This window comes from Phasianus colchicus, chromosome 7, assembly GCF_987193195.1.
Source record: "Phasianus colchicus chromosome 7, bPhaCol1.hap1.1, whole genome shotgun sequence".
Classification (NCBI taxonomy): Eukaryota; Metazoa; Chordata; class Aves; order Galliformes; family Phasianidae; genus Phasianus; species Phasianus colchicus.
Window position 1 is genome coordinate 16,309,634 of NC_143442.1, and position 19,138 is coordinate 16,328,771.

At 33.3% G+C, this 19,138-nt stretch overlaps 1 protein-coding gene across 5 annotated transcripts in view; it reads right to left on the bottom strand.

The window, feature by feature from the left end:
* Positions 1–19,138, bottom strand: part of KCNH7 (potassium voltage-gated channel subfamily H member 7) — a 213,303-nt gene that overhangs the window by 18,702 nt on the left and 175,463 nt on the right. For 4 of the 5 annotated variants that reach the window (XM_031599550.2, XM_090143856.1, XM_090143857.1 and 1 more), the window contains 4 exons: positions 17,469–17,668; positions 7,147–7,399; positions 3,808–4,013; positions 1,078–1,177 (listed from right to left, as the gene is read on the bottom strand). In XM_031599550.2, the coding sequence (XP_031455410.1) occupies positions 1,078–1,177; positions 3,808–4,013; positions 7,147–7,399; positions 17,469–17,668 (759 nt within the window). Of the gene's footprint in view, positions 1–1,077; positions 1,178–3,807; positions 4,014–7,146; positions 7,400–15,514; positions 15,518–17,468; positions 17,669–19,138 lie in introns of all 5 variants that reach the window. The other variant, XM_090143858.1, reaches the window with a different exon arrangement.

Sequence of the window (19,138 nt, forward strand, 5' to 3'; positions counted from 1 at the left end):
CAGATTGAATATTTCATGGGGACATTTTCTTGACAGATTTGGTGTCAGTCTTGGCTTCTTGCCCTAACAATGTTTATTTGATCAAATAGTAATGTCATTGTTCTGAGTAGCCACACTCTGGATTGAAGTCTTTCTTCATCAAGCTTTATACTTGCCATGTACCTTTAAAGTGTTCCCATTTATTATTAAGTACAATGCAAATCTAAAATTGGTTTTGTGTTCCATTTATGATTGGGATTTAACTGTGGAATAGGAAAAACTGGCATACTAGAAACATTAATTTGTCAGACAAATCATTGGACCATATAAGTATAAAATTATTCAAGGAATTTTGTTTTCCTTTTCTGAATCTTTTATGAATTTAGCTTTCTTCATTATTATTGCTGTATGACCACAGCTACAGGTATTCTGGAGTACTGAATATTGTGACTGGGTTTAGTATTTCACTGAATTTTCCTTCATAAGGATTACTCACAAAAGTCTCTAAGGTGAATGCAAACACAGAAATCCTAACTCTTTCCAGTACAACCATTTACACATTCCCAAATGAATCAAAACCTGACTATAGGAATATACTGTGTCCTGAAAACAAACACTTTCATGCCAGGTAGAAACACCACTTAACATAAAGTTCAGCAAAGTACTTTCCTGAGGAAATAAAATCAACACTGCTGGTAAATAATGTAGTAACTAGTTTTCTCCAAACATTTTAAAACATGATGTCTCAGAAAATGGATAATGGCCTGGAGGTAGTATGCAGATATATGTACAGGTACATATATATATGTGTGTGTTTATCTGAAGGATAGTGTTTATTTGAAGGATAGTGGGGTAGATTAATGTTTGAATAGCTCTGCACTGATGGATGTGAGGTCATGGAAAGGTGACACTGATATCCTCTAGATACATAAAACCATGTAAGGGACAATGCACAAAATGTTTTTACTACTCAGATGGATTCTCAAGACCTGCTACAGTAACAACCAACATAGTACCCTAATGTACCCAGAATTACCAAGTGAAATACTAATGAATAACGAAGCAGTACTGTCTAATGTAAAAAATGAAGTTAATTACCTTTTTCTATTTCGCTTTGAAAGGACAATTTCCGTCTTCGTAGTTTGCAGTTATCTCCATTTGTATCATTAGTAGTTTGTGATCTTATTACGATGTCAGACTTGATTAATGAAATATGAAACATAATGACAGATTAGTCCCACATAAAGAGAGCAGGTTTTCAATAGTTGATTGACTCAATCATGTTCAAGCTTTAAGAAAGGCAATATTACACAAGTCAGTCTACATTATCCCCATCTAATAGTATTGATCAATGCTAATGTTATAAAGTTCATACATATTGAGCAAAACTGGCAATGTCACTACCTGATGGTGAAAAAGTGTCCTGATAAATAAATTCACCTCTATTATCAGTTTTCAGAACCAGTACAGATGTGTTTTAAATAAGTTTAGAGAAAATAAATCCAAAAAACAACCCAAAAACCACACCCAACAAACTACTTTAACAGAGAATGTATACATACTATTGCAAGGAGTAAGGTGGTAGCTGATTGTAGTTAGATTTATATTTAATTGTATGGTACTAATTATAAAGTTTGTGTTTTAAAACAACAAATGTAAGATTGAAAAGTACCAGGCAGTATTCTCCTCATTATTTTTAAATTTCTCTCTATGCAGTTCATTAAGATACTTACTTCTGTAGCTTAATATAATGCTGTCTTTCTCTGTAAACATCAATATAAGATATGTGCTTTTTGTTGCGTTTATGAATCCAGGATGTATTTAACTCTTCTTTCTACTTATAACTGGGAAATTTATGGATAAGCCAATAAAGCACAAGTTATGCTCTTTGTGTACACACCCAAGGCACTGACTTCAGTGCACTTCCCTTCCCTGTGCCAGTGAGGTTTCCTGTACCACTCAAGAAAACATACTGTGGGAGAAGGGCAGAGGGAAACATAGTAAATGCTTATATCTTTCTCTACACACTGTAAACCAGATCAGTAAAGGGTCTAAGTGGTGGATCACTAGTAGAATAATTGCAGGAGGAAAAAGGCACTTTACATGAAGGAGAGGACAGGAGCAGAAGTTAAGGCAGAAGCATCTATTATTCAGATAACAAATCTGCATCTGAGTAATGTTTTGTATATCAGATTGTGCTCATCACTTTTTTGGAAATGATTTTCTGGATTGTGACAGTCTGTGGAATGCAAGTAGAATTGTTGGAGAAAACTGCAGGCTCAGAGGCATGGGTGAGCTTGTTCTTTCCTATCTGTGATGACTATTGATTTTTTTCTTAGTAGCTGGCACAGCAGTAAGAAATATCAACTGAAAAATTTCTAAAGGGATTTGAGTAGCAAGAGCTTTCTTTCTGTCTTCTACATCACAACATAATGTGATTTGTTTCAGTTTTCTCAGATCTAGAAAAATAATGATAAAACATTGATGGTATTATAATTACAAGAAAAAATTTGCTAAGAAAACCACAATCATTAATCTAAATTTATCTTCAAGGAGTTTTTCAAATATGTGAACTTACAGTTTTAAATTAAATTTATCACTGGACTATAAATTCATTGTGTTGTATTTCCCATATAATTAATAATGATGATCTTTTCAATAAACATAATGGAATACATTTTAAAATAAAGAATAGAATTGGTCTTTTTTTCAGATTTTCAGAACAATCTTTTATGGAAGAAAAGGCTCAACAGAAGAAGAAATTGGAATTTCTAGTCAGAAGCAATTTTTGTTTGATCTTTTTAAAGTAATGATCAACATGTGATTAGCAAAGCCATTCTTGTTATTTACCATCCAAAACTTAAGAGTTCTATCTGTTTCTCAGACGGTCTTTGAGGTCAAATTCTGTTACCCTCTTCTCATTCTCTCTTTTTCCTTAAAAGTATTGTAAAAAACCCACAAACTGATAAAAGCTCAGAAAAAATGAAATGTAAACTTGCAATTTGTTGGGCAGTGTAACTCACATTTGGTGGTCAGTGCTTAGCGTAGCCTACAAATTTCTAGGGAACACTTTCTAGAGCCCAAGAAGTCCTTCCCCTCTTCCCTTCTGGTCTAACTTTCCCTTGTTTTTCCCAGTTCAGACTGACTTCTTCAGCCTGAGATAAGGAAGCACTAAGGATTTTTCTACTTTTCCTGGACACTGGAAGATGCATTCTGGGCAAAGGAGACCACATAAAAAAGTCACTGTAGGAAAAAAGAGAATTAAATCCCTGCACATCTGAAGAATTAATGACATTTGGAAAGTCTCTTCTATGCTTTTAGTCCCCTAGGAGTAGGGTGCACTCCAAGACAAGAGAATTAACAATTCATGTTTGAAAGGCAGTTGAATATTCTGCATTGTTAGACAGAGAATGACTTTGGAAAATCTAGTTTATTTTTATTTCATGGTCATAAATTTATATTTAGTGTCTAAAGTTCCCCTTGTAATGATCCAGGCTATAGTCATCTTTGGTGAAAAAACATATTTTCTACAGTTTAACAAAATATTCCAAACCCTCCCAGCTAAAACTTTAATACGATTTAAATATAGAACCAAATCCTGTTAGATTAACATTATCTGGATAATTTCATTCACTTGTGCTGAGTTTAATTGACTCCAGGAGAAGTAATCAGGTGAGTGTGTTTTTTTCAAAATAGGATTTGGCCTCAGGCTTTTAGCTTTTAAGTTTGCTAACCTTGGCATTTCAGCTGCTATCTTCAAGTTTTGTTACTGTGGATTAGATTTTGCCCAATGCTAAGGAAAAAAAATATATAACTTTTTATATGTACCTTTGCAGTTTCGTCTCTCAGATTAAATGTCAGTTCTAGATTTGTGAGGAAAAGATCAGAAAATTCAGGATACATATCCAAAACTTCTAGTAGATCTTCTCGCTGGATCTTATGCAAGTCACAGTATGTCAAAGCTCTCACGTCTGCATTTGACTTTCCTGGTTTTGCATAAAGATGTACCATCTCTCCAAAAATATCATTTTTTCCTGCAGAAATAAAATTAGATGGAGATTATTGTTCCAAACATGAATAAGCCATTAGATTCAATCACGTATTTATGTATGATATTCGTGTAGAATACTTGATTTCACATGAAGCGTTATAATCTGATTACCATTACACATATGCTGATGTAAATCAAAAGCACTGTTATTAAATAGTAATTTAAAATCAATAAAATTACATAGTTACATACTTGGAGAAGTAAAAGAGAAATCTAGTTTCATCAGAGTTTTTCTTCAGTTCTGTCAAATGTAACTAAAAGCACTTTCCTTCTCCTTTCTCAGAAAAACATTATTTATGAATTTAAATTATATTCTTACAATGACAAAGGTGTAATTTGTGACTTTCAGTGGAGTCCAGGACCTTTCTGCCCTAGAAACTCATTTTGTTGAAAATGCACAAAGAAATGAAACTTATTCGATATATATTTTGGTAGGAAATTACTAGGTTTTACAGTTTTGGAGGGAATGTTAAACTTCCAAAATGTAGAAGCTGTTTTGAAGAAGCTCTTTAAACATAGGTTCTTCTATTTTGATATTATTACAATTCTTTTAATCAGTGTTGACACATTCACACTATTTGCTACAATTGCCACCTCTATTTAATTGCTTATTTTTCCTGTATCTGCAGCTAATTGTCACAAATGCAGAGCAGCCATGGACCAGTACAAAATATTCTTTAAACAAAGGAATGCACAGCATATCTGTAAAATAGGGCTGGGGAGTGTATCAGGGAAAAAACTTGTTGCAAAGAATAGTGGTCATAGCAACTGAAAACAGTTGACATGGGTGATTTTGCCTCTGCTAGGCATTCACAATTTTTATTTTAGGTTACTGCAAATAGCTCTGGTTTTTCCATTTTTTAAAAAAAGATGATAAATGGATGAGTAAGTAGCCAAGACATGCAAAAAATAATTCATGGGCTGAGTTGTGATGAGCACGGTCTGTTTAGAGGAAAATTAAGTATGTAACTTGATAATATTGCACACATGCTTAAAGAGAGGAAAATTACTCAGTATGAAATGCCTCTAGAATACAATGAAGAATGCAAAGCAAAAACCAATGCAAAAAAACTGAAGCAAGAAAATTTCATATTGGAAATAAAGCATGCATTTTTAATAATAAAAATGAATCACTGGAATCTCATCACTTTTTTATCTTATTATGCTTTCAGAACAAAATTCATCACTTTTCTCAACATTATGCTTTCATCAAACACAACTCATTAGACACAACAAATAGTTAAAAGTATGAAATGTAATAGAAGTCTGTGATATAACAGAGATTAGCTGACATAACTGAATAGTCCTGCTGGTCTTAATATCTATGAATGTAGAGGTCCCTCTACAGGGCATATAATACCTTCTCTGTAATATGACAACACTGATATGATGGCAGTTCTTTAGTATATTTTTTGCAACACTAAAACAGGCAGTAGATTCTGTGAGGTCCACAGCCATCATTTTTCCTAAGAACCTGGCACAGAAGTACTGCTCTCAGGCTAGTATTTATCAGACCCTAGTTAGATTGTAATAGACCCAGCTTTAGATAGTGATGATGAGCTGAGGAAAACAGGTGGACACACCCATCATTTTTTTGGAATTTTTTTTATGTTTATGTTTTTATGTTTATGAACAACTTGGAAAACTTGTTCAGAGTGGACCACCTGTGAAGTTTTCCAGTGCTAGAGAACAAAGAACAGAGAGGATTTTTTGTCTGTTTTCTCCTTACAGATTTTTCTGAAAGAGGAAAATATTTAGTTAAGAATGGATAATCTTTGTTACATTTGCATTAAATATTGTGATTCATTTATATCATTACAGGCTGGAAGATATGCAGTGTCATTGCTCTGCCATTACCTGGGGCTCTGCTGCAGTATGAGAGGTGCACAAATATCTGATGTGTATAACACACAAAACACAAGCAGTTTGCATCTTTCATCCAGGAAGAAAATAATGAGTTCATAAACTTGTTGAGTGCTATAGAAATTTACACATATTTGATGTAAGAGATGAAATCCTCACAGAACCACACTGTTTGTAATCAGAGGAAGACATTCATACAGATAAGTAGACAACTCACAGTGTTGTACTTGCATGAACCCTTGCCTGCTTGTGCCTTAATCTGGCCGATCTGATGAGATGCAACAGCATGAGATAACAAATTATCTTGATAACTTTATCTAAATGTAGGGAAAGATTGCTGCAGGTATACTTCTGTATTTCTGTTCATGTATTCTCTCTGCAAAGTACTAGCAGAATAATCAGTCACAAGTGAATTAATAACACATTGCTACCAATCCACATTGTGCTTCAGGTACTTTTTTGGCTGCAAATTCCCACAGTGGGTGATAAATGGAAAAAAGAACAAAAAAACACCTGAATGATATAACAGCTGGTATAGCTTTCAGTATAACAAAATCCTTACTTACCTGTTCTATTGTTATTTGCACTAATTACCTGATACTAAATGGAAGAAGAATCTGCAGTTTTATTTAGGTTATTTTTAGTTATTATAGATATTTAGTTATATTTATTTTTTTCAAAAATTGCTATAGCTGATAAACTTTTATTGGTACCACATAAGAACCATCACCAGCTGTAGGCAGTCTTCCAGCAGGATTGAACATTGCTCTGAGCCATACTTCACTGGTAAAAGAGCAAATAACTTCCCTTACTATATAAACATGAATATGCTCTTTAAAAGTATAAGGGAAATAACGATGTTAAAGTTAGGTATCAATCTAGATCAGATTAATCTGTTATACTTTTCTATAAGCTACCCCCACTTTTCTATCAGTATCCATGCTGCTCAAAAAAAAAAGGCATCAAATGGCTTTGATTGATGCAGCATTGTCAGTAGTGGAGTAATCTGACATGTACTTGCCTCAACTTGCATCTCACCATTTACCCAGGGTAAAATGTGACTCACTCCTGCTCGTATAGTGGACCAAGGCTCTTTGGTGCACATGAATTATTGGAATAATGTAGAATTTGCTCCTTAAATTATTTCTCTGTTTGACTTTATATGACAGTGACTAAACATTCAGATTTCCTATCCCTGGAACAACAAATATTTCTTTTCTGACCCTTAATGTGCATTGTAGTAATTTACTTACCAAGAATGGCTACAACAATGTCACTCTTAAGAATTTCAATGGAGCCTCTTGACACGAAGTAAAGAGCAGTGAGAACATCTCCACAGTGCACTAAAGTGTCTCCAGGAGGAGCATGTGTTGTCTTAAATTTCATAGCCAAAGCTCGAAGACAGCCTTTACTGGCCCCCCGGAAAGCTTTGCAGTTCTGAAGCAAATTTTGGTTGAGGTGCAGGCAAATGTCAGCTTGTAAGCATTCTGGAAAACCCTTCAGGACCTGGTAAGACAAGCATAAGGATTTCATATCAATGCTATAAAAATAAAGTATTTCTTATTTTTTTCCTGGACAAGAAGGAAAAAAGTGACATACAAATAGAGGTGGCTCTGAAGGGCTGTCAGAGTATTACAATTCAATATACAATTACAGATGTGTAGTTTAATCTATATTTCAAAACCTATACAGTATGAATATTAATAGAGTTCAAAAAGTAGTGGCTACAAAATGAATTATTAAGATTTATTTCATTACGGAAATGGAATAAAGGTGTATGAATGGATATACTGCAGTAAAATAACAAATATGACAGGTAAAAGAAGAATCTTGACTGTATTTCACCTGTTCAGACTATATATATATAGTTCCTTTTTATAATTTATAAAATCCTGCACATTTGATATAAGAGGAATCTTCTGCTGAAATAACTGACATTTGTGAAATGAGAGCTAAATGAGTGAGATATGGAATAATTTTTAGATGGGGAATTCTGATGGGATTTTCATGTTAAATATTGTTTGTAAGTGTGTGATACAGATTTTTACCAGAAAAAAATAACATACATAATTGAGACAATGTTGTGCAGATTTACATACGCAGATTATTACTTCTACAAGTGACAGGGCTAATTGCTATGGTCCTTGTTCATCTCCTACTTATTACAATGGGAATTTGCCTGAAGTAGATCCACAACCTTCCTCTTGGGAACCATGGTAACACGATAGTTTTGTTTACAGGAAGAAAAGCAAGTGATTTGCAATGTGGTCATTATGTCAGAGCTTTTCTAATCTGTTCAGAATTTTCTCACCTCTCCTTTTAGATTCAATGGACATTTCTGCAGTAATTTCTATGAAGTGCTGTCCCCCTCATGCCTCTGTGTTCTGTGTTCAGAAATGGGGCTGAAACATTATTATATACCACTCTTTCTGTCATTTAAATTCTGTTGTCTACTATCCATGATGAAAATTACTTTCCCTGGAAGTGCATTGATACAAGCAATATCTGTTGCATATTTCTAAGGACAAAACAGGAACTGAGGCTACCAGTCTTTTGAATAATGAGAATAGCATGTGTCTTTTTGTTATTAGTGCAGTCCATTAATCCATTCCTGTTTATCCTGTATACTATTTTCTACAAACAAGTAAATATTCCTGCACAGAAAAAATATATACACAAAATGCATTTGTTTACTGCTACAGTTATTCTTCAGCACAATAAAGGCCGGTGCACTCAATCTTCTTTCATAAATATATTCACAACTCATAATTCTTGCTAATAGAGAAGACAAACACATTTCTGATGAGACTTTTGTCCACAAGCCCAGCTATGATTTATAAAAAAATATTACTACCTTTAACTGAATTTGAAATGATTCTGTGACTGCTAATGGAAATAAATGCTATGAAATAATAAACAGAATGTTGTAAGACATATATATACAAAACTTTTATGACTCAAAGGGCATTATCACATGAAATTCACACATCCTCAAAAAAAGCCAGCATTCAACAACAATAAACAAAAGAAAACATGATACATGAAAAGCTTTTATGTTACTACTCTGTTTTCTCTCTTTTACACAATTAGAAATATAATTAGTTTGCAATTAATATGTTGATTTTAATACATTGTTATTGAAATAAACATATTGTGGATTGTAGCAGTTTATTTACTGAATAATTCTGAGAAACTGATAACCAAATTTGTCTGGCCAGCGAAACAATTGGGAAAAAGTTGCAGGTGTACATTTTGAAATTGTTCACAAGTTGTGAGTAAAAAAAGACCCATTTTGAATTATTGAATTCTTTTGTTATAACCCTTTCTGAATATAACACGGAAAAACTCTATTCATAAAGAATGCAAAATAAGAAACGTATTTTTGATTCAGAGATACTTACAGGAAAAAGTATTTCAATTGTTAGGAACTCAGGAGTACACCATAGGGTAATCTGTATTCATTTTTTCACATCAGCTTCTATTTATTTCATTTATCAAGGGGCTGTACTTTACCATTAAGCAAAACCTGTGCAGACCATGTGTGTTGATTTATATTTCTGAAGATACTTTGGGGATATCTTTAAAGAAACAATTATTTTGATAATTAATTTATACTTAGTATGAAACTGTTCTAAAAGCATTGCATATTAATTAATAGTTCCTAATATACAATAACACTGGAAAATAATAGCCTCAGTTCAAGTAAATGCGATGAAAATGTCCCTGCCCCATGGAGCTTACACTCTAAAACATTTTTTTACATCAGAGAAGAATCACATTTAGTTTTTAATATCACAACCTTCAAATGCCAGGAAGGTAGAGAGGTGCACAAATAACACTGATTTTCAATGGAGTTTTGGAGATTACTAACACAATCTTTGGAAATGCAAGAAAGAAGCTGATTTGAAGATAGATTTCTAAAACATTTCTATATCGTACATTACAAAAGGAGCTTACCATATTGCTCACATTGTATGCAGTGAGGTATTTAATCCAAGTCCAGTAGATGCTACAATACAGAATAAGATGTTTCCAAACTAAATCTTACGTTGTGCAGTATATGCAACATCTTGTCGTACAGACTCCATGTACATTTCCAATATTCAAATTTTAATTATTTTGACAAAATATTTCTTATTCACCAATTTTTGGCTGGTACTAGGAGGGAATTATATGATTCTCTCTTTGAGGAGCAAAGAGGAGCAATTCAATTGAAAATCATGTTCTTACATCGCAGGAATCAACATCAATATATTACATTTATACATAATGACAATTCTAAATATTAAAAAATCCATTTTTAAAAAATGTGAGATTATATTAAAAATGATAAAAATCTAAATACATTATTTCCAGTATGTTATTTGTTGTGAGTTTTCTGAGTTTTCTAAGCACTGTTTCATACTCCAATACAACAAGAAAAGGTTAAAAAACACTTTTCTAAAAAATAAAAGCCAGAAAAGTCTTGAAATCATATAAATGCAGGACTAGGTGATATAAAAATAAGAGTTTCAAATTTTGAAAGTTGTAAAGTTAAGAATGGCTCTTTAAGTAGCATTACTCTCAATGATAAATCCAAAGTTCATAAATTCTTTGAATAGAAAATTATACAAGATTATGTTCCAATTGCTCCATTCTTTCCTGCCATGTTTCTACTCTTACACTCAGTATCTCCTTAATTCCATCATGCCCTGGTGAGGAAAATATTAGATTCTCATGGTTAGAATTAATTCATAACTGAATATATTCAGATCTTCTAAAGAAGAAACTTAACAAAGTAGCAAAACATCCTCAACCCTACCCCCAAAAGAAGGGAGGAGAGGAGAGGAGAAAGAAAAAGTGGAAAAAATGATCGTGATGCTATGACCTCAGGCTCCAGTTGTTTCTTCTTGATAGTTATCAAGTCCAATTTCACTCATCTCTTCCTGTATGGAATGAAACTTATTCCATGTCAAATAACATTGGTTTATCTATTTGGCATGCTTGAGAAGGAGGAAAGTGTCACTGAGAGAGAAATAAAACATTTTATATGGAATTTGGGATTGAAATTTAGTGAATATAATAGGGATGTCATTCATATTGCCTTGAGGAATGTGGTCTTTTAAAAGTGGGGAGAGAATCCAGCTGCATCAGCTACTCTTTTCCAAGATGACTATTAAATATTGCTCATACCTGTATCAGAACTTTTGTGACAACAGAATTGCAGATTCCTATATGTCCTAAATTCAGACAACTAACAAATGTTGGGGGCAATTATACTTTTGTTACGCTTGGGTAAAAGATAAAAATTATTGACAAAAAGTTTTTCTCAACTCAGTTCTGAAACAGGTGTTGACATCTGTCCTGCATTAAATATTTAGCATCAAAGCAGAAGCAAATCAGAGCATTAGTTACAATACTCATCATTAAACACCAAAATATCACCAATATATTATGTGTATACATACTGACAACTCTAAATATTAAAAAAATCATTGAAACATTCTTCAAAATTGTCAGATTATATTAAAAATGACAAAAAATCTAAATACAGTATTTCAAGAATTTTATTTGCTGTGTTTTCTGAGTGTTTACATAAACTCAAGTCATAATCCAAGGTGACAAGAAAAAAAAAAGATACTTTTCTAAAAATGAAAAGATAGAAAGATCTTGAAATCATGTGAATGCAGGACTAGGTGATTAAAAATATAGGAATTTAAAATTTTGAAAATGATAAAGCTAGGAATTGCACCTTAAATAGCAATATTCTCAATGATAAATCCAAAATTTATAACTTATTTGAATAAAAATTTATAAGATATTTAAGTATACAACAACAGAATTATAGAATTTTGATTTTGAAATAAACCTTTGGAGACCAGGTAGTCCAACCTCCCTGCTTAAGCAGGGCCATCTATGATAGGTTCCCAGGACAGCTTTTGCATATACCTAAGGAGGGAGACTCCAGAACACCTTTTGGAGCAGCTTGCCAGTGCTCTGTCACCTTCAAAATAAAAAATTGCTCCTGATGCTCAGACCAAACTTGTGTCCTAGTTGTGCCCACTGCCTCTTGTCCTTGCACCACTGAAAGGAGCCTGGCTCCATTTTCTTTTCATCCTCTCATCAGGTATTTACACAAACAAGTCTCCCCTGAGCCTTCTCTACGCTGAACAGTGCCAGCTGTCTCAGTCTTTCCTATTATAGTAGATATTAGTCCAGTAGTCAAAGATATTCCTTGAATTCTGCATATTGTCTTCTGGTACCATCCTTTTTCTCTAGTGAGATCTAGGTGGGATCAAACATTAAATGCCAGGTAGCAGGTGAAGAGAGCAAGAAAGAAAAAGAGATGTTGTGGGTCTGTTTAGTGCCTGTTGAAATTCATTTTAGCTAAGTTTTCCTTGTCCTAGAATCAAAGCCAGATTTGTTTATGAGTGGGCAAGTATCCAGCAGATAGAGGGAAAGATAAAGGTAGGACTCAAGTTTGGTTGACAATTTAAACTGGAATAAACTGAATTATGAGTAGTGCAGAATTTAATTCTGTCACAAAGGCTGGACTTTTTTTAAAAAAAGATTTTTAATAACAGCTCCATCTAGGTTAAACTTTTCTGTAATTCAGTCTAACAGTATTTCTAGAAAGTATTTAGAATTTACTGTTTATGTGATAGCTAATTATTGAAATTAACTATTTCTGTATGCAGAGGGCTGAAATATTTCCAAAGGCTTTCACCATTTAGAAGAGAATAAATAAGGTCAATAAGGTCTCCCACATGGAATAAGAACCATATCTGAAAGTTCTTCTCTGAACCAGAAAATGTTGCAGTTGGATTTTTTTTTTTTTAATGGGATATGAAGAAGGTCCTTACAACAACTGAGAGAGAAGATAAACAGTTGCAGTGATGAACTAATTTACCTTTCAATGAGGCTTTACGTTTGACAACCTGTCAACCAAGAACTAGGACCTTTTGCTTTCAGTTATTGCCACGAAACCAATCTGTGTGACAATTTTATGTTGAAATTACTGGAGTTGCAGTGGTTCATTCTTCATCTATAATCTCGGCAAAATTTCAGAATAGGTCTGAAAGGTGATCTCTAAGAAGTTACATGGCTCAGTGAAGAAGACAGAAAATGATTTCAGCTTCTTCAATAGCTGACTCTTTCATCAACTGAAAAATTTAAGGTCCGCACAAGACGGAAGTTGATCAGATTAATTTCCAAAGATATAACTATAGTTGAAAAATTTTAATTCTTTTTGTTTGAGACCTTAGACCATAAAATACTATCCAGTGAGAATCTGAAAAGATTGACATTTTTGAAACTTATTTTCTGTATGAAGTGTTCTTCCCAAAACGTGACCAAATGTAGGCATTTATGTTTATGTTGCTTGTTCTTTTTTAAAGTAGTCTTGCAATAGAAAGTGAAAGAACAGTTTTACAGCTGTAACAGAGGTACTTTCTTTTGATAGGCTTGTATGTCTTATGATTTCCATTGTGACAAGTAGGCAAATAACAGTACCACTTTTCACCGTGATTACATATTCTCTCTGTGTAACCATTTACCACTGTTTTGGTTTTTTTTTTCCTAAAAAATTCTAATTTCTTGCTGTTTTAAAAATTTTAATCTACTCTCTATCTTTCTGTTTGAAACATACGGCTGGCAGTAGTTGTATTGGTAGACTTGTTTTGGTTACAAAAAGTGATCACTGGAGGAAAAGCAGAAGTAACAAGTGTAGTAGTGTCATCCAGTGCCCAATATTCAATTCATACAAAAGAAGCTTTACCGACAGAATTGCAAACCTGCCTTTATTTGATACTAGCATTTCTAGTTGTGAACTTTCAAAATATGTTTGTACTCTATGTACTTGTGTGTTTGCTGAAGTCAAGGCTAATTGCAAGTGTAAAACAAACTGTTTGCCTCACCGCTTTCCAGAGAAGGTTCCATAAATTTAGATCTAAAAAATGCTGATTTACTACCTCCTTTCATAGCACCAAAACCCAAGATAAAGATGTAGTTGTTTGGCATTCAAAATTTTCATTAACTTACATTTGGCTAAACACTTTCTGTACTTGTTCCAATTATTTGCTTCTTTTTGTAAAGGTAAAATAAACCAAGAAAGCTATTCTGATGCACAGAAGATCCATGGAAAGAAAGGGGGAGTTTATAAAAATTGCATGCATAACTTAAAAAAGGATCTCAAACACTAAATATGTTATCTTTCTACAGTAAGCATCACAGGCATGCTATTATCAGTGCTGGACTGATAACACTGGAATGAAGTGGGCAATAGAAGGCAAAGAAAGTTTAGGAAAAACAGAACAGGATAGTCTAAAGAAATGAAAGCAATATCTTTAAATCATTGGGACTGGTGAGATCTTTCATGAAAGAATATATACACTGTAAATAATTTTCTTGGAATTTAACTTTGTCAGTGTATACCACAGAGATATTATTTAAATTATGCTTATTCCATAGACTCAAGATTTTTTATCCAGATTAAAATAAATCCCAAATCCTGTTTATCCAGTCCATGCATAATTATATGGAACTATTCTTGTAAAAATACATTATGCAATGAAACATAATACAAGAGATGTAGAAATGAAGTGGAGGGAAACAAATGTACAAATAAAGAATGTTCTCAAGATATTTCAACAGCAAATTTTTAAAGCTAGTTTTCAGTTTAGCCATTTCAAATGAGCAAAAATATCATCTTCTCATGTTTAGTGTAAAACATAAGACTTTGTTTAAGAAAGCAAGTTTATTTGGTCTTAACACAGTATTATTCCTGAGTTTAAAAGTTTGTTGTTTTGTGTTTGTTTTTTTTTTTTCCCCACATTTCCTGATTTCTTAATTGTATTACTGATAATAATTAAAAGCATCTTTTGAAATATATTTTCTCGTATTACTTATATATATGTATGTGTATACATTGCCTGTACATATATATATAATGTAAATTATTCATGCATTTCGTATGTCAAAGTAGAAAGATGATTGCGTTTTCTAATTTGATTCAGTTTTCAGCAATGAAATGAAAAAGAAAGATTGGATCAAGTTCTGCCTTCAGATATTTGCAAAAAACTCCCAGTAAATATCAACAGGAGTCAAACACATTTGTCTGAGGACAGTATTAGCTTTTTGGTGTGTAAATGCAAATATTTCATGCAAAATTAATTTCTCAATACCACATGCAAGTCCATTCATATGCACATGGCTTATAGCCGAAAAAAACTTCATTGATGCTTGTGCTAACATGCATATATGATTGGAACTAAGAGCATACACACAAAGGAAAATGCAGAATGATCAGCATGGCAACTGTCAGAGTGACATTCCTACAGAGCAGCTATCTAATGCAAACCAATATGCACATGACCTTTTTTGGGCAGAAAAGCATGATTTGAGTTGTGGGGTAAAACAGTGATTAGTAGATGTGGTTAGATTAGCATTTCTTAAGGTCTAATTTTTAGTAGCCATTTTGCCCCACATCTGATTCTACTTGGATTATTTTCCTTCGCTATCTACCCCTTCATCATGCAAAAAAAATTACAATTAAAATTAGAAAGCACTGAACAAGCTCTAAACCCAACAGATAACATGGATATTCTCCACACTTTATACTGGAATTAAATTCGACATAAATACCTCCTGCTCTTACCAGTGAGTGGTGTTATTCCATGTATTTAGGTATGAAGCAGACAGGAAAGAGATAAATCTTTCATAAGTACAACATAAATCAGACAGTTCTCACATTATCCTTGCACTAAGTGTAGCATATTCAAACTCACATTTTAAGAAAATTAAGTGATTACCATAAAACTTGAGGAATTGTGAACTGAATAAGAGATATAACAAAACAAGATAATAATCTTGATTTTTTCTTCATGTTTTATTTAAGACAAAGCCTCCATACTGCCTCACAGTCACACTGTAGAATATGAGCTGTTAAATCCATTTAATTACTATTTCGTCTTAATAACAAATCCAAGATTATTTCCAATACACCAGTTCCTGAATTATGAAAAGAAACTATTTCATGTAAAACAGGTGTTCTTTGTACAACCATTAGTAGTAATGAATTAGTTAAGGCATACATGATTTTGTAATATCTTCAGAAATAATTCAGTGATCTACTTTAGGCTTTGGCTGCACCCACCCACAGATTAAGGGCCTTATCCTGCAGAGTGCTGAGTATCCCACACTCCCATTGCCATCAGAGGGAATTAGGGCCACTCAGTGCCTTGTAGGATGAAGCTACTGATGCTGCCTTCCACTGCAGTAATCCCCAGCAGAGGTTTATTCAAATATCCTTGTACTGTACTGGGTATAATATTCCTCTGTAGGGGAACACTTGTGGAAGTGGAAGGTGAAGCCTAATATATTTAAGCCGTTGTCTTACTTTTAAGATCTGCTTTACTTAATGGTAACCACAACATCAGGCTGTCGTTGATTCAAATTTATAAAAGCTTTTAATTGAGACTGTTGTTCCTACTTACAGAGTACGAGTGTACTACTGACAGTCCTACTCACAAACGTACCTATAGGTGCCACATGGAAGCTGTTTGATTTTATGCAAAAATTTTGAAAGTTGAATTTTAGTTAATTTGTTATCAGAATTTAGAGGGTTTTTTGTTCTTGTAAACTTTTTGCATAGCTCTGCAAAGTGTTTAATTTATAACTTAGAATTGCTCTGGAAAGTATCCCTCTAGAGACACAGATTCATTGATCATCAAGATGCTCAGTCTGCTCAGTGTCTTCAAACGTAGTCAACTTATAAAACAAAAACAAAAACCAAAACCAGAAGCTGTCTTCAGAAAAGAAGCCAGAAATATGGATGCTTACTTTGTTCATTACAAAAATGTTATTGTTTTTTAGCTGGCCACATATCTTTCTATACAAAGACTGCTTACAGTTCTGTTTTATTTTAAAACAATACCTAAAATAAAACCTTAAGAACAGTTACCTTGCCAGTTCCTAGAACTGACACTCTGGCCTGATGAATATTCAGTAGTATTGTGTGGAGTTTTATTTACATGGTTGTGAATGCAAGCAAGCTACTATTTGGACTATCATATGATTCTAGTATTTCTCTCTGAAAAGAGCACTTGGTCTATCTGCCTTCTCCTCCCTTCCATCCACCAACAGTCTACCTAATCAAAACTACATGACAGGTAGGGTTTTGAAAAAGAGTCGGTGCCTGCAGGCTTTATACAAGAGTCATTCTGTAGATACCAACAGAAGTGTTCTTTGATACAGGAAGTGGAAAATCACCAAGGAACAAATTTCTGGAACAGTTCTGTCTGAAACAAGCCCACCCATGGTATTTCTTGTCTTAAGATTCTAATAGTCATCTGCAATTTTCAAGCTTCTCTATGCACAATGAGAGTTCATATTTCTCCTATAGCTTGCAATGGTCTAGGCACCTAAATGTTTTGATGCCAAATTTTATTTGGTTTTAATTTCAATAATTGTTTTATATTCCCTGTCTTAAACTTATAGTGATAAAACTCATGAATACTAAAGATTCTCAATCATTTTCTAAGTTCACATTCATTAATCTATTCCTCAGGATCTATGCCTGAAAAACAATACAACATACCATGTTCATGTCAATGCCATTGGTGTACGTCCATGCATGCTGGAAGTATTCCTCAAGTCGCTGCCGTAGAGGATTAGGGATTTGATGAAAGCGTATAAACTCCTTTACTCGCAACATCTGCATGTGATATCGTGCAGTTCCCGAATAGAGTCTTTGGATTATTGCAGATACGTTTCCAAAAATACTTGCATACATTAATGCTAGATTAAAAAGAAACAAAATGTGCTTAAGTCCTGTCATTCAGTTTTGCAGGTGTTTGCAACAGTTCTTACAGTGCATTTTGTATACAGAACAGCTCAGGTGAGACTACATGTGGATTTGATGTACTTGAACTTTTTTATTTATTTGATTATATCAGTACCAACTTTGCAGAAGAAGGTTAAATATGGAATGGTAAACAAGTTGGAAATATTTATCTTTAGAGACCTGTAGCCCTGAACTTGCAAGTTAGGTTCATCAAATTTTACACACTCCATAAGAGCTAAGAATTAGGAACTAAAATTATGTACAAAGAACAAAAGGCAGAGATAAAAAGCTATACATAAATTTGTAGTTCAGGTTTAAAATCAACAAGTAAGATATAACTATGGCTATCTGAAAAATGATGGGCTATAGTTTCCTAAATCTACTGGACATTCAGTTCTTTACCCTATACAGAATTTTCTTACAGACACTGATACGCTGACATACAACACTTGGATAACAGTTTGGATTACAGATTTTGAGCAACTTTTACCTGAATACAATTGATTAGACTAAAGGATCAGTTTCAGATGCTGGAGGGGTTCTCAATTTAAAATAACTGAGGCTGGAATGTACTGTTGCACCCAATCTCAGTGATGCATTTAAAAACATATCTGAATTCAAGTAAATTGTACCAAGACATTTGGAGTTTTTCTGGATGTGTAAAATAAGGATTTCAGTTTTAATAATTAATTGAAGCTTTGCTTCTAATTCTTCAAGCTACTGATGTGTCTGAATACCAGACCTGACATAAATAAAATTCTCTTATATCACAAGAGGCATTAGGATGTTTTCATGCATTTCACTTACCTTCCCTAAACAATTTTTTTCCCTCTTATTCAAGTACATTTCATTAAAATGCCAAAAGAGAGGATATTATATCACCATTAGGATACTCGTCTTTTTTTTTTTTTTTCTCGAAAGAGCCTATTACTTCTTATATGTAAAGGAAAAAAGATTCAGTGGATTATCTACCTTTAATGCTTTATATGCAACTTTATATTCAAGTATTAAACTCCAGTGAAAAACACAAGTGTTTCAAACAAATCCAATTCACTTATAAATAAGCTCCAAGAAATCAGTCAATGGCATTCTAAAAAGTATGCTTATTTCTTTAAAAATATGATTATACTAGTCCTGAATATCTGTCATCCTAAATCCGGAAGGAAAACTCTCTAATTCCAATGTGGTATTAGAAAACAACATTCCTACATTCTCACAATATGTACTGGGTGACTTCATAAATCAAGTGCAAGCTCTCAAAGTTCAGGTTCTACATTTAAATAATTAAGATATATATGTGCAATACATTGTCATATACATTCATCCTTTTCCATGAACTCATTAATATACCTAATGTCTTCCCTCTGGGCAGGCACCAGTTGCTTTCATGGTGTTCATATGACCACTTGTTTCCACTCCTTTAT